The following is a 25,388-nucleotide window of genomic DNA, read 5'->3' as shown; positions in this document are numbered from 1 at the left end:
GTGAACCAAGATCACGTCACTGCACTCCAGCCTGGGCAACAGAGTGAGACTCCGTCTCAAAAAAGAAAAAAAAAATGCTGAAGTACATCACATTTTGCTGGTAAGGCAAACAAAAAGCCACCTTCCAGAATTATTCTCATTTAAAAAATTTATCCAAAAGTACAGTACTAAAGGCAGATAAAGCAGTGCATGTTTCTAAAATACTAGCTCAAAAAATTAAGCCTTCAATGTTGGGAAAATACCAAAAGACTGCCTAAGGATATTTGCAAAAATAACATTTGCTATTTTTAAAAAGAGGGTACATAAACAATACTGAATAAACAAGAAAATTGGTTCAATTTTTTTTTTCTGGATCAGCTCTCATTTTTGATGTTGCTCCTTACTGGGCTGTGGCATGTTTGCCTGCTACTCTGTGAAATACTAATAGAAGCTGTGCCTAAGGTTATTTTAGCCATGCACGATTTGGGAAAAACACTAGATTTCCAAAAGAAAATTAAGTTTTAAAGTATCCTAACTTTACTATTATAGTTTTATAAACTTTTATTGAATGCTTACCATGTGTGACAACACAAAGAGGTGAGAAAACATGGACCTCACTCTCAAAGACACTGCAATTTAGTAAAAAAAAAAAAAAAAAAAAAAAAGGAGCTTTAAGAAATAATACAATGTACACAAATTGATGGCATGAAAAAGGGAAGCAAGATATTTATTTATATTTTCTAAGATGAATAACACATAATATTATATTTTAGAAAAATTAACCATTCATATCAAGTCCATCAGTCAACCTTCTTATTTATCTGACAACAACAGAATCTCCTCTGGCTAGCTGAAGCAGAAAAGGAATTTATTTAAGGATTAGTACGGAGCTTACAGAAGCTCTGTCAAGAGTCAGAGAGCCAAACTTAGGTGACAAAAAGCCAGAAAACAAGCCCAACCACACTTAGAAGGTTCTCCAGGAAAAACTACACGGTCAGCACTAGTTGGCACCTTTGATACCAAGAACCTGGAACAACCAGAAACTCCTACTACCACCTTTATCAAAAAATAAACCCTCTCACTCAAGATTGCTACCTGATGTTGTTCATACAATATCAAGTAAGAAGTATATACCTGCTCATATACCTCTACCTTACCTGTGAGGGGGTTCGAGAATATAAATTTTCTGGCATCTATCCTGGGAAGTTAAAACTTGTACTATAGGAAATTACCAAAATGTAAGAAAGCTATTTAAAAATGCTGGGTGGCCACAAATGATGAATATATATTTAATTAAGTCACTGCTACTTTGTGTTATAGAGAATATGAAAATAAATCACTTAATTATAAAGTCATAGTGTTTATTTTACAAAAATAATCACTGGAGTTTAAAAATCTGTTTCAATTCCAGTGATTTCCAGATCAGTAAAATACCAGCAAGTTTGTAAAAGTACATGAAATAAAGAGTACTAACAAAATACACACTGGCTGGGCATGGTGGCTCATGCCTGTAATCCCAACAATTTGGAAGGCCAAGGCGGGAGGATGGCTTGAGCCCAGGAGTTCGAGACCAGCCTGGGAAATATAGTGAGACCTCGTCTTTACAAAAAATGTAAAAATCTGCCAAGTGTGGTGGTCATGCCTGTAATCCCAGCTACTTGGGAGGCTGAGGTGGGAGGATAACTTGAGCCTGGGAGGTGGAGTCTGCAGTGAGTCGTGATCACATCACCCCAGCCTGGGAAACAGAGTGAGAACCTGTCTCAAAAAAAACCCACAAACAAAAAAAAATCCACTATTTCTGAAAATCCAAATGGTTTTGCAAAAAAGGAACAGTGAACAGATCTAGTATTTTTAAGACAACTAAAGTAGACTTAAGTTATCAAAACTGCTATCTAATAATGTCATATTCCAGATTAATAGAAATTTACTTGAGGAGAACCAACTGCCAGTTTTCATCGATTTTATTTTATTTTTTAAGTATCTAAAATAGCCGGTATGGTGGCTCACACCTATAATTCCAGCACTTTGGGAGGCTGAGGAGGGCAAATCACCTGTGGTCAGGAGTTCGACACCAGCCTGGGCAACATGGTGAAATCCCATCTCTACTAAAAATACAAACATTAGCTGGGCATAGTGGCAGCACCTGTAGCCCTAGCTACTCAGGAGGCTGAGGTGGGAGAATCACTTGAACCTGGGAGGTGGAGGTTGCAGTGAGCCAGGACTGCACCACTGCACTACAGCCTGGGCAACAAAGCAAGACTCCATCTCAAAAAAAAAAAAAGAAAAAAAAAAAGAAGTATCTTAAATGTGTTATTTACTTTCCTGTTTAATAAACAAGGTATACAAAATATTATTCAATGATTCCTTAATGGCTTTAGGTCATCATTATAAACAGAATGTGGTGGTGGTTGTGATTAGCTTAAAGACTATTTCAGCAATAAATTAATCAGCTCTTTCACTCAATTTTCTCAGACTTTCACTTAGAGGGCTGCTGTCTCCTAAATCAACAGGGTCTCTCTACACCAGTTCCCCCGAGACTGCCTGTTGTCCTATCAGCATTTTCTTGAAGATGGCCAGACTACCAAGCGTTTCTCAGTATTTATTCCTCTCTGTTCAACAGGCCATCACTCGCCATCTCCTTTATACTGGTGTCCAATGCTGTCCAAACTAATAAAGACAGCAATAGAGGAATGCCAGGATTTTAAATCTGGCAATCTAAGAAGCCATTATTTTGATAGCATATACTGCACAAGGAAGGTAATCAGCCTACTGTATAAAAATTAAAATATAGAGTGGGGAGCTTCCTTCCTTTAAATGGAATAGGTAACAAATTAGAAACCAAATTAGGTACATTTAAAGATTGTAAAAAATTTCTGTAGACCAGGGTTGGTTTAAAAAAAACTTCACACACACACACACACACAATGTATATATATATATAGAGAGAGAGAGAGTAAAAATTTTTAAAAATCTACCTTTTAGTTTGTGTCTGCCCAGATGATCAGCTGTAAATTATCAGATGTCCACCAGACACCAGATAAAGTATTACCATATTAAAATATATACTAAATTTTCAGGCTGCTGCTATCTTGATCTCAAACTTCTGATATAACAGGTGTTTTAACCTACTTAACAAAATGAAAACTGTTTTCCCCACTTCTTATGCCAAAGGTTTTAATTAAAACAACAACAATAACAACAACAACAACAAAACACCTTCCTCTTCTAACATGACCTTCCTATGATTTCAAAGTCCCTTCCCTATCTAAATTTATAAAATCTATACTCTCAGCTAGTCTCTGACTAACTCTTGACAGGGTATTAGATTGACAGATTAGATTGTTTGCCTCTAGATCCATTCTCCATCCTTCACTGTAAGGTTTATCTGTATCAATAGGCAACCTCATTCTCAGTCTTCCCTTGGGTTCATCAATGGAGAGACCTGGGAGGTAATCGGAAAGATAAAATAAAGTGGAATGAAGCATTTATTTCCCTGGCTCTCTCCTCATGAGGTTGCCTTGGGCTTTGTCCTTCAATAGAAGTATCTTCTCAAAACAGTCTCTCCTCTATAACTGTTTCCTGGGTACCAGTTACTCTCTCTGCTTGCCCTGGTTACAGCCTTATTTCTTAAGATTCTGCTACATTGTAACCCCTTTGAAAATAAACCCTCTTTGAAATATCCTAATTTGAATGTGCCACATGTTTCCTGGCAGAGGAGAGACACTGATATCAACACTGACAGATACGACATCCAGAGAAGATATTAAGCAGGCAATTAGGTCTGAAACTTAAAGGAGAGACCTGGACTATCTATCTATCTATCTATCCATCCAATCTATTTATCATCAATCTATCTATCCATCTATCTATCTATCTTCTATCTATCTATCTATCTATCTATCTAATTTAATCTATCCATCTCTGTGTCCATCCTCAAGGGAGACACAAGAATGTTTACCATAGCATTCTATAATAATGAAACAACAGAAATACTTCAAAATGTCCATCTCTTCTGGAAAATGGATACACTGAAATACAGTCACATGATGTAATACTATTACATAGTTATTATATAAGGCTTGAAATAAACTAGAACAAAACAGTTCAACATGAATAAAGCTCAGATACGTAAATAAATGGAAACAGAAAGTTGTAAGGGATAAAAGACTATACTTTGGGTAAAGTGTACACTGCTCGGGTGATGGGTGCACCAGAATCTCAGAAATCACCACTAAAGAACTTATTCATGTAACCAAACACCACCTGTTCCCCAAAAACCTATTGAAATTTTATGTATGTATGTATGTATGTGTGTGTATATATATATATTATTTTTAAGTTGCCAATTATATGAAGGTTAAAGACATGCAAAAGAATGTTATATATTATCTACAAATATATACCTATGTAATTAAAACATTAAAAATGCATGGAAATGACCACTTTTTGCGGTCATGATGAAGTAATTGAACCAAACTTACCCTCCTACTGTAAGCAGCTACAAACTGAACACAATATATAAAACATACATTTTCAGACACTGGACAAACAGTGCAGGACTGTGATCACCAAGAGAAGTGAAACAAATGAGATGATCCCTACAACTGCCCAGTGCTAGGACAGTTGGTTTGAATAGTTGTCCCCTCCAAAACTCGTGTTGAAATTTAATCCACAATGTGGCAGTATTGAGAGGTGGGGCCTTCAAGAGGTTATTGGGTCATGAGGGTTCTGCCCAAATGAGTGGATTAATGAGGTATCATGGGAATGAGGCTGATGGCTTTATAAGAAGAAGTGAGACTTGAGCTAGCACACTCAACCCCCTCACCATGTGATGCCCTGTGCAGTTTCGGGACTCTGCAGAGAGTTGCCACCAGCAAGATGACTACCAGATGTATTCCCTGACCTTGGACTTCACATCCTCTATAACTGTAAAAAATAAATTCCTTCTCTTCATAAATTACCCAGTTTCCAGTATCCTGTTATAAGCAACAGAAAATAAACTAAGACATCCAGCTTTCTGACTGAAGGCAGTTTTTAGACTATGAGAACAGAAAGTCGGGATCAGGGAGTCCAGTGGAGTGGAGTTGAGGGGATAGAGATTGACATCTGGGGAGGATGAAGCACCTGGAAGTTGTGAGATAATTCCAAAAAGAAGGAAGTTATACAGAACAGAAATCTATATTGTATTTTAAATTTTGAATTTTTAAAATTGTGGTATTGTTATTTTTATTGTTTTTTTCCCCAAACATGGGAAATATTTGGGAAATAAGCAGTTGGTTGGATCAGTGCATGTGGAACCTGCTGACACGGGAGAGCCGACTGTCCTGGCTGTGACTTCCTAGAGTTAAACTCCACAAAGTTAAATCTGACCAGAATATTAATAAGGTAGCAATTCGGACAGCCACACAAACTGGGGAGGTAACTGATTTCTGACCAGCTGAAGCAGAAAGTCTTCAGTCACCACTTAGGGGCATTTAGCAGAGGCCTGAGAGGCATTATGCTGTTGTAGGGCTGAACTGGAGTGAAGGCTATCTCAGACACACCCTAAAACAGCTTAAAACCTGGACTTTTCAAACTGTTCTACAAGAAATTTAACTGCTTGCCAGAACAAAGCCTAATCCTCCTCAAAGGAAGTAAATAAAACTCCAGACTCAACAAAGCAAAGTTCACAATGTCTAATTTCCAATAAAAATTACTGGACATGCCAAGAAGCATAAGAATATAACTAGGAGAAAAACAACACAAAGACTTAGAAATTACAAAGATGATGAAGTTAGAGGTTAGAAATTAAAACATGAAGATAATGAGAGAAATGAAGATATATAAAAAACAGAACTAAATGTAACTTTTAGAGATAAAAATTATATTCAGTAAACAGTTCACTGGATTAGAAACTGCAGAAGAAAATATGAGCAACCTTGAAAAGAGCACAGAGAAGACTGAAAGTCTATGGATCAAAGAAGCGAAATGAACCTCAAGCAAGATAAACACAAACACACACACATAAGCTCACACCAAATGCACATGACAAATTGCTGAAAGCTAATTATAAAGAGAAAATCTTAAAGGCAGTTAGAGAAATAAGATAGACCACCCATATAGGAACAAAGATAAGGAAGTCAGCAGGCTTCTTTTAAAAAACTATGCATAGTAAAACATGTCATACTTAAAGTGCTGATAGGAAAAAACCTGTCAATACAGAGTCATATATGTATATGCATTACACACACACACACACACACACACACCCCTCTCCATCCTTCAAGATGTAAGGAAAAATAAAAACTTTTTCAGACCAAAAAAACCTCAGAATTCATTGTTGGCAGACCTATATTACAAGAAATGCTAAAAGAGCTCTTTAGACAGTAGAAAAATGATATCAGATGGTATCATGGATCAATATAAAGGAAGGCAGAATGTTGGGAAGGGTAAATGTGTGGATTAAATATAAAATACTTCTTTTCATTCTTTGATTTCTTCAAAACACAACTATTTAAAGCACGTACAATAACAGTGTATTGGGAGTTTAAAACACATGTAGAAGGAAGGCATATGACAACAGCACAAAGAATGAAAAATGCTATACAGAGGCATACTGTCAAGTGGTACAGCATTATTTGAAACTGACCATGATAAATTAAAGCACATCCTGTAAATCCTACAGAAACTACTTTGAAAAAATAAAACAACGAGGCAGAGCATTATAATGGGCCAACACTGGAGATAAAATGGAATATTAAAGAATGTAAGCAATATCACCAGGGATAAAAAGGGACATAATAAGAAAGAAGTCAATACATCAGAAAACATAAAAGCCATGAATATCTATGCATCTAATAGCACAGTTTCAAATTACATGAAGCAAAACCTGACAAAACTCAGAGAAGACAAAAGGTTACTGTACTAAAGTTTGTATTTCTAGATATATTAGCAATAAATAATTGTAAATTAAATTTTAAAATGACTTACAATTGTATAAAAACCATGAAATATGTAGGGAAAAAGGTAACCAAATATGTAAAAAATGTGCACACTGAAAACTACAAAATACAGCTAAGAAAAAAAGAAAACAAAACAATTATCCAGAAACTGATAACTTCCACGTAATCTCAATCAACCTTCCCAGGCTTTTTCTGCAGAAATTAACAATATGATTTCAAAATTACACAAAATTGAAGGTCCTAGTATAGACAAACGAATTTGAAAAAAAAAACCCATAAAGTTGGAAGACATGCTATTTAATTTCAAGACTTACTGTAAAGTTAATCAAATCAATATAGTGCTAACATAAAGATACACCTATAGCTAAATGAAACAACACAGTTCAGAAAGACTCACAAATAATACGTTCAATAGCTTTTCAACAAAGATGCAAAGGTAATTCAGTGGTGACAGAATAGTTTTTGTTCAACAAATGATACTAAAGGAACTGGCTATCCATATGGAAAAAAGTAAAGTTTTTCCTTACTTCATACCACACACAAAAATTAACTTCAAAAGAATAAACATAACCAGAAAAATCAAAACTTAAAAAATTCTAGAACAAAAATTTCCATAACCTTGGGTACGCTAAGATTCCTTAGGTAGGTCCACAAAAACATTAAAAAAAAATGGATGATTTGAACTTCCAAGACAAAAAACTTCTCCAAAAACACTGAAAATGAAGGCCATGGACTGAGAAAACACTTGCGAACACATATATCTGACAAAGGGCTTATATCCAGAATACATAAAGAATTCTTGGCTGGGCACGGTGGCTCACACCTGTAATCCCAACACTGTGGGAGGCCGAGGTGGGCAGATCACCTGAGGTTGGGAGTTCAAGACCATCCTGACCAACATGGAGAAACCCCATCTCTACTAAAAATACAGAATTAGCCGGGTGTGGTGGTGCTTGCCTGGGATCCCAGCTACTCAGGAGGCTGAGACAGGAGAATCGCTTGAACCTGGGAGGCGGAGGTTGTGGTGAGCCAAGATTGCGCCACTGCACTCCAGCCTAGGCAACAACAGCAAAACTCCGTCTCAAGAAAAGAAAAAAAAAAAAAAAAAAATTCTTACAGTTCAATAATAAAATGCATGGGAATGAGAAACAAAAAAGTTAAGATGGGGTATCTTCTATAACAGAAGTACAAGGAAACTAGATGGCATTCATGGCTAATTCTTAAAAAACAAAATTGTTGGGTTGTGGGCACATAGGCTTTTTTAAAATTATTATTATTATTTTAAGGTCCAGGATACAAGTGCAGGACGTGCAGGTTTGTTACACAGGTAAACACGTGCCATGGTGGTTTGCTGCACCTATCAACCCATCACCTAGGTATTAAGTTCAGCATGCATTAGCTATTTATCCTGATGCTCTCCCTCCCTCTACCCCCCTTACAGGCTCCAGTGTGTGTTGTTCCCCTCCCTGTGTCCATGTGTTCTCACTGTTCAGCTCCCACTCATAAGTGAGAAGATGTGGTGTTTAGTTTTCTGTTCCTGTGTTAGTTTGCTGAGGATAATGGCTTCCAGCTTCATCCATGTCCCTGCAAATGACATGATCGAATTCCTTTTTATGGCTGCAGAGTATTCCATGGTCTGTATGTACCACATTTTCTTTATCCAGTCTATCATTGCTGAGCATTTGGGTTGATTCCATGCCTTTGCTATTGTGAATAGTGCTGCAATGAACATAGCCATGCACGTACCTTTATAACAGAATGATTTATATTCCTTTGGGTTATATACCCAGTAATGGAATTGCTGGGTCAAATGGTTCTAGATCTTTCAGGAATCATCATACTGCCTTCCACAACAGCTGAACTAATTTACATTCCCACCAACAGTGTAAAAGCCTTCCTACTTCTCCACAGCACAGGCTTTAATTTTATTTATTCTTTGTTCTATGCTTAAAATATTTTATAATTTAAAACGTTAACACTAAAAGAGATAGCTTAATTCATATAACTCCATTAAATTATCATAGTTACTATGATATTTAACAGAGGGTTTTCCTCCCATGGCTTATTCTCCCATGTTTATTTGATGTCAGGGCACACATAGATTGATTCATATTCATAGTTTCCTGCTACGCATTCCTGCTTGGATATGTAAATGTTTTCATTATCATATTAAACAATTTATTCAAAATGAATTCACTGCTTTTTCCCCTACCTGGACTCACATTTTCAAGTTCTTCTATTTTCTTTGCCAGTTTTACCATTTTACAAATCAAAAAATGGTATACTGCTTAGGAGCAAAAGCTCTAGAGCCAGACTGATTGGGTTCCAATCTTGAGTTCACTACTCAAAAACTGTATGACCTTGGGCAAGTTACTTCATCACTCTGTGCCTCAGGATAAATGCTGAATACAAGGAAGGTGCTTAGAGCTAAACCTGGCAAATACGCTCAATAAACATTAGCCATTCTTTTTTTTTATCTTATTGTTTATATCACTACTATTATTACAACTACTTTTTGACTTATCTTTGTCTCTTCCTTTGTTCTCCCCATATCAAGGAAGATACTAAGTCCTATTAATTGTTCTCAGGACAATCTGATTTCTTCCAATTTCTGGTGACCAGTATTGGAGGTGGTGACCAGTAGTGGAGATGTAGACTACTACAGCCTTCTTCGTACAAGCCTTCCTTTTCTTCAATTCTCCCCATTCCAATCTACTGTACGCTACTGTCAAGTTAATCTTTACCCCTTTCCATAAGCCCTCCTTTCCTATAGTAGGAGTAGTTCTGTGAAGCTCTGCACAAGTAAAAAAAAAAAATACTTTACAGCAGGTTTCCAAATTAATTACTGCTGGAAAAAGTATGATGGTAGAAAGTCTCAAGGCTGAGTTTTAATCCTACAAATTTCAAAGCAAGTTACATTTATTATTACAAGAAGAGCAACAAAATATTATAAATTGCCTCTGACCAGCATTAACAAGTCCTTATAACATTAGTAATCACTCCTAACATAGTTCGCAATTTGATTTAGTACTATAAAAATAACTAGTCTTTTTTTTGTTTGTCAGTATAGAAACATCAGTGTCACTTACCTCTCTGAGCCCTGGTTCTCTTTTTATAAATTGAAAAGTTATATAAATGCCATCACTCTTATGCTCCCAGACCCTAGAAGCTACCACTAACTGAGCACACGTTTTCCTGATCAGCCCAGAGTAAGCACAGTTATCCAGGATATTAATTCCAATGGAGGAACAGGCAGAGGTGAATTTATGTCATGCTTGAACTACATAATCTCTGGAGATTCTCCTGATTTTAAAGGTCTGTGATTCTGTTCTAAAACTACAAACCTATAGAAAATTCCTCTAATTTAAAACTTATAATTCACTTGAGAATGAATACTACTAGAAATCTAGAAAGCACTCTGAAATATTCTGTAGAAATTATTTTTGTATAGCTTCAAGATAAGTGGTTTTAAATTTTAAAATTATATTTTAAACAAATTTTATTGTGATATTTCATTATGAATTCATACTTTTGTAACAATGCATTTTGGAACACTACTAAAATGGGCCCAGAAATCTGATATGGGCATATAAAAATTATGCAGCTGAAATTATGAAATTTTTTTTTAACATTTACCTTTTTTCTTCTTTTGCTCTCAGCTGTTCTTCCTGTCTCAAAACTTGAACCATTATAGATTCAAAAACTCCACTTGTTAAGCCTGCCAAACTTCGCAGTGTTGACCGACGCCTTGTTGAGGTACATGCAGTTCCCTTCTCATCCTCCAATCCATAATAGCCTCTAGATGTAACTGCTATCGTTGTCTTTTCTCTCAAGTGCCTTGGAGAAGAATAAGTCAATTCACAAGGTCAAATCTTCTGGATAAGCAATAAACCCCCTTAGCCAGCAACTTAAGAATCCCTTTTGCTAAATACATAAAAGTATTTAAACCTTACTTACTTAGCTTTGTTCTAAATTTTTATCCTCCCTACACAATTTCTCATACTCCTGATGTCATAAAATCAGTCAGAGTGACAGTCTCTTCCCGACATAAAAAAAAAAATCTGAGACTGAAGCATTTAAAATATTGACTAAAGCACTATCTCTTTAATAGAAAACAAAGTTTATTGTTTGCAATATATTTCATACTATCTATTATTGGTATGAGAAAATGTACAATAATACAGAAACATTTGGAAAAAGAAAATGTAAAATGATACATAAACACTTTGAAAAAATTATAAACAGCCGGGTGCGGTGGCTCATGCCCGCAATCTCAGCAATTTGGGAGGCCAAGGCAGGCGAATCATCTGAGGTCAGGAGTTTGAGACCAGCCTGACCAACACGGAGAAGCCCTGCCTCTACTAAAAATACAAAATTAGCCGGGCGTGGTGGCGCATGCCTGTAATTCCAGCTACTCGGCAGGCTGAGGCAGGAGAATCACTTGAACCAGGAGGAGGCAGAGGTTGTGGTGAGCCGAGATCACATCACTGCACTCCAGCCTGGGCAACAAGAGAGAAACTCTGTCTCATTAAAAAAAAAAAAAAAAAAAAAAAAAATACAAAACTTAGTCAGGCATGGTGGTGAGCGCCTGTAGATCCAATTATTAATATATTAATACTTGGAAGGCTAAGGTGGGAGGACCGATGCTTGGGAGCTTGAGGCTGCAATGAGCTGAGATCATACCACTCCACTCCAGCCTGGGTGACAGAGTTCCTACCTCAAAAAAAAAAAGAAAAAAAAAAAGAAAATTTATATAAATTAAAAGTTGACCCTATAGTTATATTTCCCTGCTTTCCTACAGGCTTTAACATAAAATAGGCTAAAGGTTCATTAAAATGTAAATTTTTTTTTTTTTTTTTGAGACAGAGACTCTGTCACCCAGGCTGGGGTGCAGTGGTATGATCCTGCAGCTTCAACCTCCCCGGGCTCAGGTGATCCTCCCACCTCAGCCTCCTCAGTAGCTGGGACCACAGGCATGTGCCATCACGCCTGGCTAACTTTTGTAATTTTGTAGAGACAGGGTTTCACCATGTTGCCCAGGCTGGTCTTGAACACCTGGGCTCAAGCGATCAGCCCACCTTGGCCTCCCAAAGTGCTGGGATTACAGGCATGAGCCACCCCACCCAGCCAAACATAAATCTTTATGACATAAAATATAATAATTGAAGTCCTGTCCTCCTCGGACTACGTCAGAGTGATTTATTACACTAAATTAGAATAACTTTGTAACAACCTTACCCTCAGTGCCATCTAGGTCCCATGAACAGTATGAGTGTAGAATTCCACCAAACTGTAGCACCATTATGTGTTTCCTCTGCTATACGGAGATAACAGTATAACTAATTCAGCTTTAATAAGGGCATGAATGTTAAATTGGTTTTCCAAAAATACTGAAGAATTTGGGCTAATCTAGCATACCATTTTAGGCTGTGATCCTTCAGTATACAATGGCATACATCTGTATGATAGCTAATTGGGCCGGAAGTAAGGAATTGTGGACCCAGGGAAGATAGCTAACTGGCAACAACAGATACTGAATTGGTGTACTTGAATTTATTTTAGTATAATATTTTTAGTAGGTGAATTAATTAGCTATATAATTTTAACTACTTCTTCAATACTGATGAAAGAGAACATTAATGGACAATATTGCATTGAAAAATAATGACATCTCAGAGGTCACAGCAGGTATGTAGAGCATTGAGGATAAAAATTCAGTAAGTACACAGAACACTGGAGATAAGGAAAATTGAGAAAAATGGCAAGTTACATGGCTAAATTGTTACATAAGGTCAGAAACTGTATTTTACTCTTTAATTTCAGTTTTATAAGTAGATAAGATAAAGGTATAAACTTTCTAAATCAGTATTTTCTCAGAACAAAGACCAAAGAGAAAGTAATATCCTTTATTACTCATCAGAAATTAAAATTTATGAGCTTTGATATTTATTACTCATAATTAAAAGAAAATCCAACCAACCATGGTGCTGTTTCTCTCTCACCAACATGTAAAGATAAAAAAGACTGATATTACTCAGTGTTGGAAAGGATGTAAGGAAGGAAAAATTCTTAAACATTAGTAGAAGTGTAAACGTCTTTCTAGCAGTCAATTTAGTAATAATCATTAAAGTTTAACATGAACATATCCTTTGACCCACCATGCTTCTCAGAATTTATCCTACAGATGTAATTCAACAACTACAACCAAGAACACTCAGAATATTGCCTGTTATTTTTTAAAACACTGGAAACATAAATGTTTTTCAATATGAGACAGATTAAATAATGTACTGAACACTACAACATGGAACAGCATCCATCCATTAAAACAAATCAAGTATATGTATATGTATTCACTGTTAAAGATGTCCATATTACACTGCTAAATGTAAAAAAAGTTTCTGAACAAAATATATTTTTAACCCAAAAATAATTATATATGTGCATGTGTGTTTTTTTGTGTGTGTATATATACATATATCATGCATGTACAGACACACTACTAGATGCCATATGTGTATTAGTTTTCATATGATATGTACGCATACATCTAGTAGTATATCTGTACATGCATCTAGTAGTGTGTCTGTACACGCATGAGTTCAAACTCTCATCTAGACTACTGCAGTTGCTTTGTGACAGGCCTCCTGGCTTCTGCTCTGATATTCCTAGAGTCTATTCATATAGCAACCCAGGTAATCCTTTTAAAAACCAAACCAGGGCCGCGTGCAGTCACTCACGCCTGTAATCCCAGCACACTGGGAGGCCAAGGCGGGTGGATCACCTGAGGTCAGGAGTTCCAGACCAGCTTGGCCAATATGGTAAAACCCCATCTCTATTAAAAATACAAAAATTAGCTGGGCCTGATGGCACATGCACCTGTAGTCCAAGCTACTCAGGAGGCTGAGGCAGGAGAATCATTTGAACCTAGGAGGCGGAGGTTGCAGTGAGCCAAGATCGTGCCATTGCATTCCAGCCTGGGCGACAGAGGAAGACTCTTGTCTCAAAAAAAAAAAAAAAAAAAAGGCAAATCAGATGCCATTACCTTGCTTTGTCTCCTCCAAAGTCTTTCAGTTAGAATAATCTAAAGTTCTTATGATCTCCAAGACCTAGCATGATATGGCCTTCGCCTACCTCTCCAGGCCTAATTTTCTGCCATTCTGACCTTAGCTCTTTGTATTCCAGCTACAAAACTCTCCATTTTATTCTCAGTCATACCAACACATCTGTTTCCATGCATCTTTGCACTTGATCTCTCTCCTCTAAGACGCTCTTCCTCCAGATACTCATATGGCTACACTCTATCACTTCATTCAAGTCTCTGTTCAAATGCCACAACATCTGAAAGACCTTCCCTAACTAAGTTATTTAATAAACGATACCCTATCACTCTCTGTTCTTACACTAGTTTCTTTTTCATGTCACTTATCACTACATTGCATTATATAATTACTATTTTTTTGGTAATTATCTAATAAAATGAAAGCTCCAGGAGGATAGGAACTTTGTTGTGTTAATGACTGTCATCATGCCCTCAAATTGTGCCCTATATATCTATATGCGCATAGAAAGTATTTGGAAGAACACAAGCCAAGTTATTTTCCATTTTAAATTCACACACATAATTAAGGTTTAAAAATTCCAGTCATCTATATTGTCCATAGTAAAAGAATCCTGATTAAACATGTTACTATCTACTTGAGTTCCATTAATCAGTGAATAAAATAAGATAAAAAAATAAATTTACCTTTCAAATAGGATTGTCAAATAATCAATGGCCAAATAAATACACTAAAATAGCTCTCCCATTGCAAAAAACACACTAAAATAGCTCTCCCATTGCAAAAATTCAAGCTTTTTTTCTGTCTATTAGGGAAATCATTTCATGAAATCTGACAGTAGTTTGAAAATAATAATATACTGCTATCCATAAGCAAACACTAACCAATAATTATGGTTACTTATTGAGTTTTACATTTACTTTCTTTCCTCCCCTTTTTTTTTTTTAACACAAAGCATGTAAAGTCTTTTCTGTGTTAATACATTCCAAATTTCAGAATTCAGAGGCTTGATTCTGTTTAAAATTATTACAATAAGTCTTAACAAGAAAGTGAGTTGATATTAAGCTTTACTTATAGTTAATATACAAACTGACACCTACTCCCCTACTAAAAATAGATGTTTGAACACTTTTGCATTATGTGATTTTCTTTTGCTATCAAAAACAATGTACATGTGTCACCTATGAAAATTCTATCAGCACACTTAAAACTCAGGGTTATCTAATCTGTTTAAAAATATTCTAAATGAAGCCGGGCGCAGTGGCTCATGCCTGTAATCCCAGCACTTTGGGAGGCCAAGGCGGGTGGATCAAATGAGGTCAGGAGTTTGAGACCAGCCTGGCCAACATGGTGAAACCCCATCTCTACTAATAATAAAAAATTAGCTGGGCATGGTGGCATGCGTCTGTAGTCCCAGCTACTCAGGAGGCTGAGGCAGAAGACTCACTGGAACCTGGGAGACGGAGGCTGCAGTGAGCCGAGATCTCACCACTGCACTCCAGCCTGGGTGACAGAGTGAGACTCCATTAAAAAAAAAAAAAAAAAAACTAAATGAAGAGTTTCAATCACTTAGTTCACCTATCCATTTAAAAATATTAAAATGCAACTTTAGCCCTAAGGGTCCTGGAAAGAAATAGATAATATGTAAAAAGATGTGATGTTTATTTAATGAAGGGACTATTTACAAATGTGCAGGCAAGGTTGAGAGAAAATAGGAAGGGATAGTGAAGCACTCCAGGGCTAGCCACAGCAGAGAACTATTTTACCACTCTAAGCCCAATATGGGGAGGAGAGTGAATAGTTACTGGAACCCAGAGAGCGGTGACTGTAGGAGAAGCCCATAACGATGGAGCACAGTTACTGACAACTTGCAACCCAGCAAAAAGGAAGCTGTAGGAATAAATATGTCTGTCCTCTCTGTCCTCCTGTCAGTCCCTCCTATTGGCTGAACCCAATCAGAAGTCAGAGGTCAAGGCATACCAGTTTGATCCTTATAAATCAGCCTTCTGGGGCACAGAGCACAGTGCACAAGGGTAGAAAATGCATTTACAGGGCAAATGGAGATTAACAGCACAGCACACCTTAGGAATACTTTTCAAGAGCAACTAATTAAATTAGGAAAGACAGAAAATTTTACTGGGGAATTTTGACAAAAAAATTTGCATATTTGATAGATAAGCATCATCCATCTAAGCTTCTGTCTACATTTATGTATCTTTACAAGCTCTGTGCTACAACAGCCATTAAAACCAAGTATCAAAATAAACCTAACTTAAAACAAGCCTTTCAAATAGCTCTACAGCCAAGTATGAAACCAAGATTCTCAAAACTAATGAAGTATCACAATGCCCTCATCAAAAACTTTTTATACCATCAATAATGTTAAAAAAATTTTTAAATATGCTTATTTACTCTCTCATTTTAAGTATCTAGCTTAGCTTATGTTTTATAATATATAAAACATAATAGTAAAGTATCCATATATGATTTATAAATAAATATGCATAATCGAAGGTACATATTCAAAATGTTTGCTGCTTGAGAAGCCAGATCATGAAAGTCTGGAGACCACTGCTCTTATCTGCAGCTATAAGCTACCTCATACACAAAAAGGTTTTCAGGAAAAGAAGAAGTCTGCATACCCACAAAAAAGCACTTATCAAAGTCCATTAAACTTACTTTCTACTTGATTTTTACCTTCTATTTTCCCAGTCATTACCTTATTCCCCCTGAATTTCTTTTTCGTCTTCCTTCAGACCTCTAGTCCCTTGTCTGACTCTCATTTGCTGTAACATAATTCAACTTCTTTTAGCTATTCACATAGATAACCAGTTGAGACCCATAATACATGACTAACCTCTTCTCTTATCTCCCTGGACCAATTATATTTCTGTCTCAGGCATGTAGCCTCTCTCTTACATCTCAGCCAAAGGCCCCTTCACTCCTATACTTCTCCTACTGAGCAGGGTAGAAAAAAATAATCCCCTTATAATCTGTTGTCTAACTATAACCTCAGCTGGGCTCAACTGTATCTAATATGACTTCTTTGAAGGTGGTCAACTTCCTCTTTCATTCTCCATAACAGCAACTTCAAATGCTATCATTATTCTTTTTTTTTTTTTTTTTTTTTTTTTTGAGATGGAGTTTCGCTCTTGTTGCCCAGGCTGGAGTGCAATGGCGCCATCTCGGCTCGCTGCAACCTCCGCCTCCCTGGTTCAAGCAATTCTCCTGCCTCAGCCTCCTGAGTAGCTGGGATTACAAGCATACGCCACCACGCCCAGCTAATTCTCAGTATTTTCAATAGAGACGGGGTTTCTCCATGTTGGTCAGGCTGGTCTCGAACTCCCGACCTCAGTTGATCCACCTGCCTTGGCCTCCCAAATTGCTGGGATTAGAGGCGTGAGCCACCATGCCGGCTCAAATGCTACCACTATTCAAAAGCTTCATTCCATCACCTCGCAGGTGACTGCCCATAACTTATTTCAGAGAAAACGGCAGTTTTAAAGTAAGAGCTCCATTAACTTCCTGCTTCTCAAAAACCAAAATTATCTAAATCCAGGCCCATCCTTACTTTATGTTTCAGTGAAAAATGTGCCTCCAATCCTCTAATGAAAAATGAATCACTACACAGGTCTTCAGAATTTTTATTTCATTAATTATCTTCTAAGCCTTCAAACTCTCTTTCTCTATCTGTTAGCTGCTTTAGCATATAAACAAGTCCAAGTTTCCCTGAGGAACATCTAAGCTGCTGATCCAATTCATCTTTCATTCACATCTCAATCTATAATGTGGCATCTGCTTGGAGCTACTCCACTGAAATCCCTCTTCCCAAAGATCTCCCAGTTAGGAAATGCAGAGGATATTTTTCAGTTCTTATTTTAGTCAACCTTTCTATACCATCTGGTCACCCTTTGTTAAGAACTTGAATTGGACTTTGCAGAAAGAACAGTTTTAGATAGATAGGAAAGAGTGGAGAGAGAATACTAAATAAAGACAAAAATATTCATTCATATTATTCAAATATATTCATCAAAATATTTACTGAGCAACAGGGATTTAGCAAAGAACACGCTAACAATTTGTACATATGGAATTAAAAGTATAAACATCAAAGATGACTGATACATTCAGGCTGAAACAATGATAACACCACTGACAAAAATGTGAAAAGTCAAAAAGAAAAACAGGAAAACTGGGAAGGAGATTTGGGTTAGAAATATACTCAGTTTTCAACATTTTGAGATAACAATTACACAACCAACTGGAAAAGTTCTATGGACAAAAATATGAAACTAAAACTAAAGGCGGGGGGTTCAAGATACTGACTTAGGAGCCCTTAGTGGTAAGTAAAGCCATTAAACAACAAAAATAAATAAATACATATATAAAAATAAATGTATTTATTCCTCTCCAGAGGAGAGGAATACAAACAAAACCTTCCAAAGCCATTATTCATTTCTGCAACAGCAACAGGTAAATGACATAACGCCCCAAAGAACAACTGAAGACCACGTAACTTGGTTTTTCTGTTGTTGTTGTTGTTGTTGTTTTTGAGACAACGTCTTACTCTGTCACCCAGGCTGGAGTGCAATGGCACAATCTCAGCTCACTGCAACCTTTGCCTCCTGGGTTCAAGCAATTCTTGTGCCTCAGTCTCCCAAGTAGCTAAGATTACAAGCATATGCCACTATGCCTGGCTAATTTTTGTATGTTTAGCGGAGTCGGGATTTCACAGGGTCTCTCACCACATTGGCCAGGCTGGTCTCAAACTCCCGACCTCAGGTGATCTGCCCACCTCGGCCTCCCAAAGTGCTGGGATTATAGGCATGAGCTACCATGCCCGAGCCATGTAACTAATTTTTAAAAAATCGTTTTGCTTAGAATATATTTATTCTGTTTTTCTGAATTTAGGAAAGGCACAAAGGCAAATGCAAAGTTTTTATTTACAGAGAAATAGTATTTGAAAAGTGCCTTATCAACCTTGACAAGTTTGATAAGCATTTTTAGTAAGTTAGGGCTGCTCTGCTGAACATACTACTACTGCTACAGCTATTCCTACTTCTCAGGAGTTCTCAATGCAGGCAGAACAGAAGCTCTCTAGGTCACTAACTCTCATACTGTCTCAATACGCTAATGTTCCCTAGAAGATGCTAAAAATGTAATGAGTCTGCAAAGTACGCAGGTAAATACCTTGGCTTCCTGTCCCTGGCCAACTCTTCTATTTATCTCCTAAGCATTGATGAGGCTTTAAAGTAGCTGATTGTAAATTTAGGACACTTTCAGATTCAGACAATGGCACAAGGAAGAAAGGCAGGAAAGCTAGAGCAAGTCTTAGCGCCTGCCTACCTGAAATAACAGGTCTTAACAAAGAGATACAGGGACTTGGCAAGAGCTAAGGACATAATTAAAATGAGAAGAATGTAGCAAGTGGCTATTACAGTGTCCACAGAAAATAAGTAATGCTATCAACTTTTCATCTTTCACTTCATGAATGAGAAGAATACCACTCTTATTCCCCACAAACTAGTGATTTTTATTGTTTTCTTGCATATTTCTTATGCGAAGTGAACAAAACACGGGTGATGCAAATGTTGCTTCTGCTATACTTATTTAAAAGCCACATAACTAATGGAAAAATAAATACATGAAAAAATGGGGGTTTTTTTGACAGAGGACTCACTCTACCAAATATATTAAAATAAATTCTAAAGTCACAGTAATAAAGTTTAATATCAGAAGATGAATAGTTAGATCAACAGCACACCAGAGAAAGTTAGATCCAAATACACTAGAGACATGATAAAGAAAAATAGATCCAAATACACTAATAATATATCATAAACATGGTAATTCAAAATAATGGAGAAAGTTGATGTTGCAACAACTGGCTGGGTATTTGAGAAAAAAATTAAGCTGGATTTCAACCTCACTTCTTCACCAAAACAAATTTCAGGCAGATCCATCCATCCATTCATTCATTCCTTCATTCAACATTAACTAAGCACTTATAGGTAGTGGGGTAGGTTTGGCAACAACACAGACAACATTCCTGTCTGCTCTGAGCTTACATGGATAGCAAAGAAGATACACAAAAAGTAAGCACACATAATACATAATAAATAAGTTCAAACTATAAGTTACATACTGTACGTTTTGTAAAGGACAGTCAAGAACACTTACTTAAGTGGTAACAATAGAAAGAAATAGGCAAGATTTAAAATATACTTTAGAAGTAGGAAGAATCAATGAAAAATGCTATTTTTTTGGCTACAGCAACTTGGTGGATGGTCAAATCTCTAAGACTAAACTTAGTAAAAATAAACAAAAAAAACAAAAGTTCTGTTTTGAACATGTTAAAGTTTGAGATGGCTACTGGACACTCAATTGGATAAAAGAAACTATTAACAGTAGGATTGGCCTCTTAACAGTAGGAGACCTGGAGACTGGTGAAAGAGGGAGATTTTCTCTTGTACTGTTCTATTATTGTCCCAGATGTACACATTTTAAATTAATAAACTATTGCGAATATAAACACTAATCACTGGATTGCTAAAAAGTCTACATATATTAGTTACAATTCAACTATTTTCTTTAGATTTCCATAATATGTATACACATAATATTTTAATAATCTATATTGCAAATACTGTCAATCCTACCACCACAGGTATCTAAATGCTCTCTACTCCTTGAAATCTTTTATGATCCTTTTCTCTCCAGTCTGTCTCTCAGGAGAAAAGACTCCTTTCTCTCAATCCTTACAGCTTTTGTTCATAAGCAACCAAGCACGATGATTAAGTGCTATATAGCAAACTCAAAGTTTGCATTTAATTTTTTGTGTGTAAGTAAATAATACATGTGTATATATGACATAAAAAAGGGTTTAAATTGTTAATAAAAAATTAAGAGATTTCAGTTATCCTATAATTTATATACTCTTCTCATGAAACTTTTAAAATAAGTCTTGGATATGATTAAGAGCCTTTGACTTAAATATTACTATCAATCAAATTCCCTAGCCTGGAATTAATAAGTAGTAGAAATCACTAGCGTAGTAGAATTGTACCAAGGATTTAGATAAACTTAAGAATATAAATGGTTCTCATACTTGTCAGTAGTCTGTGGAATACCTTGAAATACTATCATATTTAATAGTTTTTAAATACCTTCTACTAGCAACGTTGTATTTTTTAAGGATTATGTTCTTATAAGTATTAAACTGTTACAAATATAAATTTGTGTCTATAAAAACTAAGCTGTCAAATTAAGCATATTGATATTGTCAATATGTTTATAATTTATTAATTATATTTGCCATAATTCTTTTTTTGGTTATTGGCAAAGTTGCTAAAAACAACTTGGTAGTAGACTAACTTAAATTGATAAAATTCTGTATTTAACATATTTTTTTCCCTGAGAACAGAGAGAAGATTGAAATTATTCAAAGAAACAAAACAACTAAGTCTGACAAATTATTTAGAGATGTAAATCTAGCATATTATCTCAATTTGGCAAAATTTCTCTTATATCTAGCATTGCTCTAGGATTTCTGCTATATATAAAACTAATTTTTCCTGATACATTTATATATATATAATCACCAGACCTAAAAGAAACATAGTCAAACGCAATTCTTTTAACTTGGAAGTCAAGAATAAGCAAAGCTGAAAATTGAAGTATGGGAAAAGATCAAATTGAGTCTAGTTTTCCCCTTCTCTAATTCATTTCATCTATGCATCCCTTGTAATTCCCTAGCTTAAAATCCTTCATACAACTCCCTAATATTAGCACAGCATATTAGGCCCTCTGTGATCTGGCTACATAATCTGGCCCTCACCGTCACACCTGTCACTACTTTTCTATATATAATTACACTCTAGCCAAACTAAACTACTGGCCATTCCCTAGCTACACACAGTAGCTCTTTTTGCCTTTGCACTTTTAGATATGGTATTCTTATTGCCTGAATAACCTCTACACCAATTTAGTTTATCCACTTGTGTCTTTCTACATCCATCTTTGAATCTCCCTATAGTGCCTATCAAATAATAAGCATTGTAAATATATGCTAAAAATAATGAACTGAACTTGTCTTACCACATTAACCACATACTACCTTCTTGCATGCTTTTGAACACTGTGTCCATCCCTTAAGGGAGGGTATGCTGTCTGTGTTCCATTTTAACTTATATGGTTTATTCAGAATTGTAAATATTAACTTCCTTTCAATAAAATATATTTTTAATATAAAAGTAATATGCTTATTGTAGAAAATCTAGGACATATAGAAAAGTTAAAAGAAGAAAATGAAAACTACCTAGGATCTTTCTAATTAACAATAACAACTACTAACATTTTCTTGGTTTTCCTGAATCTTTTTTCAAAGTGTACATACTTAATATTCTGACTGTAATGCACGCTTATTTCTGTAACATTCATAGGTCTCAGGTGGAAGACGATATAACAAAGGGTTTGGTGACAGATACTACCACTGGGGCTTATTAGCCTTTCCCAGTTAAAAAAAAAAACTTCTGGTAACTTAACATGAATTTTAAGATTCATATTATTATACAAGTTCCTGGAAAATGAAAATGGCTATTATTTGTTCTGGGCAACTCTCATCTTACAGAGGTAGCCTAAAGATTATCTGAAAGCTAAAATAAAACTATGAAAGGGATGACATTTTCTCTCCAAGATATGATTTTTCTTCCCTGCTCTAGTGTTCTTCTGGGAAATAAAAATAAATACAAGGGCACAAATACAAGGAGAAACAAACTATAAGGCAAAATACATTAGAATCTGTTAGGACATTTTTATTGTCTTAATTCTAAATCATTCTCAAATTAATATTTTCAAACGGAAGAACAATCTTTTTAAATAATAGTCTGTAAGTTCAGCATATTTCAAATAATACCTTTTTACTTATTCCAGAATAAATTCTTTTCAGCTTCATTAACTACCTTTTCTAAATTAAGCATTTCAGCTTTTAATATACATTATACATATTTTAATCATAACCCTAATCTTTTTTCTTTTCAGTTTGAAGACATTCAATCCTCACACAAAGTTCTGCCATTGGCTCCCTTGTATTTTTACTAGACTCTGTCCTGGGCAATTTCATTTACTCTATTTATTTATCATCCTTCAGCAAGTTACCCTCTAATTAAACATCTCTAGCCCTTGTCACTATGCTGGACTCCACATGCACTCTTATAATTCTCAGCTGGATATCTTCAAATTAATGCCTCCTCTCAGGTCCCCTAAGCATCACCACCAGCTGGGCTCAAATGCTTCTATTCATTTTGGACATCATCTGCTCCTTCATACTACACATTCAACAGTTTGCCATTTACCACTGATACCTGTTGAATTTACCTCTTTTGTATCCCCATCCACCTTTCTATTCCTACTGTTTATTATCTCTTGATGGAATTAACTCAATAATCTTTTAATTGGTTTTCTTCCCTCATTGTCCTTTCACTTCTGCCTTCAAACCTCAAAACACTACTAGTAAAATCTTCACGTTACTCCCTTAGTCGCAACCTGTGATGGATCTACACTGCCTAGATTCTAAATTCCCTAGCAAGCATTCACGGTACTTTATGATTGGCCCCAGACTATCTTTCTAGACTTAGCTGCCACTACATATCCTCACCATCCTATACTCTAACCACTGGGTATAAACTGTTCCCCTAGACTACTCTGTACTCTCCTGCCTCCATACTTTAACTTTTAATTATGCCTCCAAATACCTAACTTTTAATTATGTGTTTCTGTTTACCTATCACCTTGAAGGGACAAGGTAATGTTTGTCATTGTATCTACAGGGCTTTACATATTATCTAGCACATAATAGTTCAAATAATTGTTCAATGAACTACACATCTTCACCTATCATTATTCTACCCACTCTTCAAAACTTAGCTCAAAAACTATAATCTCTTGAATAAAATCTAATAAAATATTTTTAATCCCAGCTATCCACTCCCAATAGTTATCCCTCCTCTGCACACTATAATATAGCTCATCACAGTAGTATACATCCTCAAAGTATGCTCCTTAGAACATGGTCATTCATGAGCTGAACCAAGATTTATCACCTAAAATCTGAAAGTGATTATGTTTTCCCAATTTGTAGGGGGAAAAAACTAAGACAGTACATAGAATTTCTTCAATTAAAGGTTCCCTCCCATTATTTGTTTTAAACCTTTTAGATGTCCTAGAAAAAAAACATGATATAATTAAAAACATATTTCAGGATGTTGTGCAAATAGTACCATGACTTCTAAGTGTTCTGACAATGGAACAAGTTTGAGACTCATGGTTTAAACATACTTTACCTTTTACTATGCCTGTATATGTGTTTCTTCCTATCATCTTTTAAACCTGTTGGGGGTGGGGACTGCCCCCCGAACCCTAGAACAAAACAGGTGCTCAATAAATGTCTTGTTAATTGAACTCTTTCATACTTCTGTTACTGCACTTAAAACATTTTCTGAACCTTCTTGAAATAACTCTATTTTTTAAAGAATGGCTACTATAATAAATAGAACTACATGGAATATCAAGCTGTAACATTCTATAGGTTCTGAACATGAGGCAAATCCAGATTCTATTACCAAAGATCCCCAATTTGTAAAGATTTATATAAAAAAATGACAGAATCCAGTGGTAGGTAGGATGGGTCAGATTTACTGAGGAGAAATAAACATTTTGTTAAAATTTCCAATTACTTTATAGGTTTTGATCTTGATTGAGGATAAGCAAACCAGTAAGAATTCAAATTTAACTTAGGAAAAGATTAAAATAAAAATTCATTTTTAATTTGATTACTACTTGTACTTGGAAACCTCTATTTTCAAATTTTTGAGCCTTCATGAGGATGCTGTACTTTTTTTTTTTTTTTTCCACTCTTATCACCCAGGCTGGAGTGCAGCAGCACCATCTCGGCTCACTGCAATCTCTATCTTCCAGGTTTGAGTGATTCTCGTGCCTCAGCCTCCCAAGTAGCTGGGATTACAGGTGTGTGCCACTACACCTGGCTAATTTTTTTTGTTTGTTTGTTTAAGTAAAGATGGGGTTTCATCATGTTGGCCAAGCTAGTCTCAAACTCTGGGCCTCAAGTGAACTACCCGCCTTGGCCTCCCTAAGTGCCGGGATTACAGGCATGAGCTGCCACACTTGGCAAAGTATGCTGTACTCTTACCCCAATCCAAAAAATATTCTGCCAACTGAAAAGCAATTACAAAACCAAATAATCTTCAGCTATATTTTAAGAAAGTCTTTTTATCCCATACATGTACCATTTTTTTAACAGTAACTATGGAAATCAAGAATAATTTTAACAAAGATATACACAAGCTTATTTTCACCAAGATATTATCATAAATGGCAAAATTAAGAATTT

General features: G+C 35.8%; 1 protein-coding gene across 6 annotated transcripts in view; it reads right to left on the bottom strand.

The window, feature by feature from the left end:
- Positions 1 to 25,388, bottom strand: part of BRD10 (bromodomain containing 10) — a 125,542-nt gene that overhangs the window by 95,355 nt on the left and 4,799 nt on the right. For 5 of the 6 annotated variants that reach the window (XR_010130212.1, XR_010130213.1, XM_019034005.4 and 2 more), the window contains exon 2: positions 10,557 to 10,757. Coding sequence is in view for 4 of the 6 variants with exons in the window: in XM_019034005.4 (XP_018889550.3) it covers positions 10,557 to 10,757 (201 nt within the window). In the remaining 2 variants the exon portion in view is untranslated. Of the gene's footprint in view, positions 1 to 10,556; positions 10,758 to 12,158; positions 12,538 to 25,388 lie in introns of those variants that run through there. The other variant, XM_063696415.1, reaches the window with a different exon arrangement.

Source organism: Gorilla gorilla, chromosome 13 (genome assembly GCF_029281585.2).
Source record: "Gorilla gorilla gorilla isolate KB3781 chromosome 13, NHGRI_mGorGor1-v2.1_pri, whole genome shotgun sequence".
NCBI lineage: Eukaryota > Metazoa > Chordata > Mammalia > Primates > Hominidae > Gorilla > Gorilla gorilla.
The sequence above is the reverse complement of the archived record's forward strand: the minus strand, read 5'-3'. Positions and strand labels throughout refer to the sequence as shown.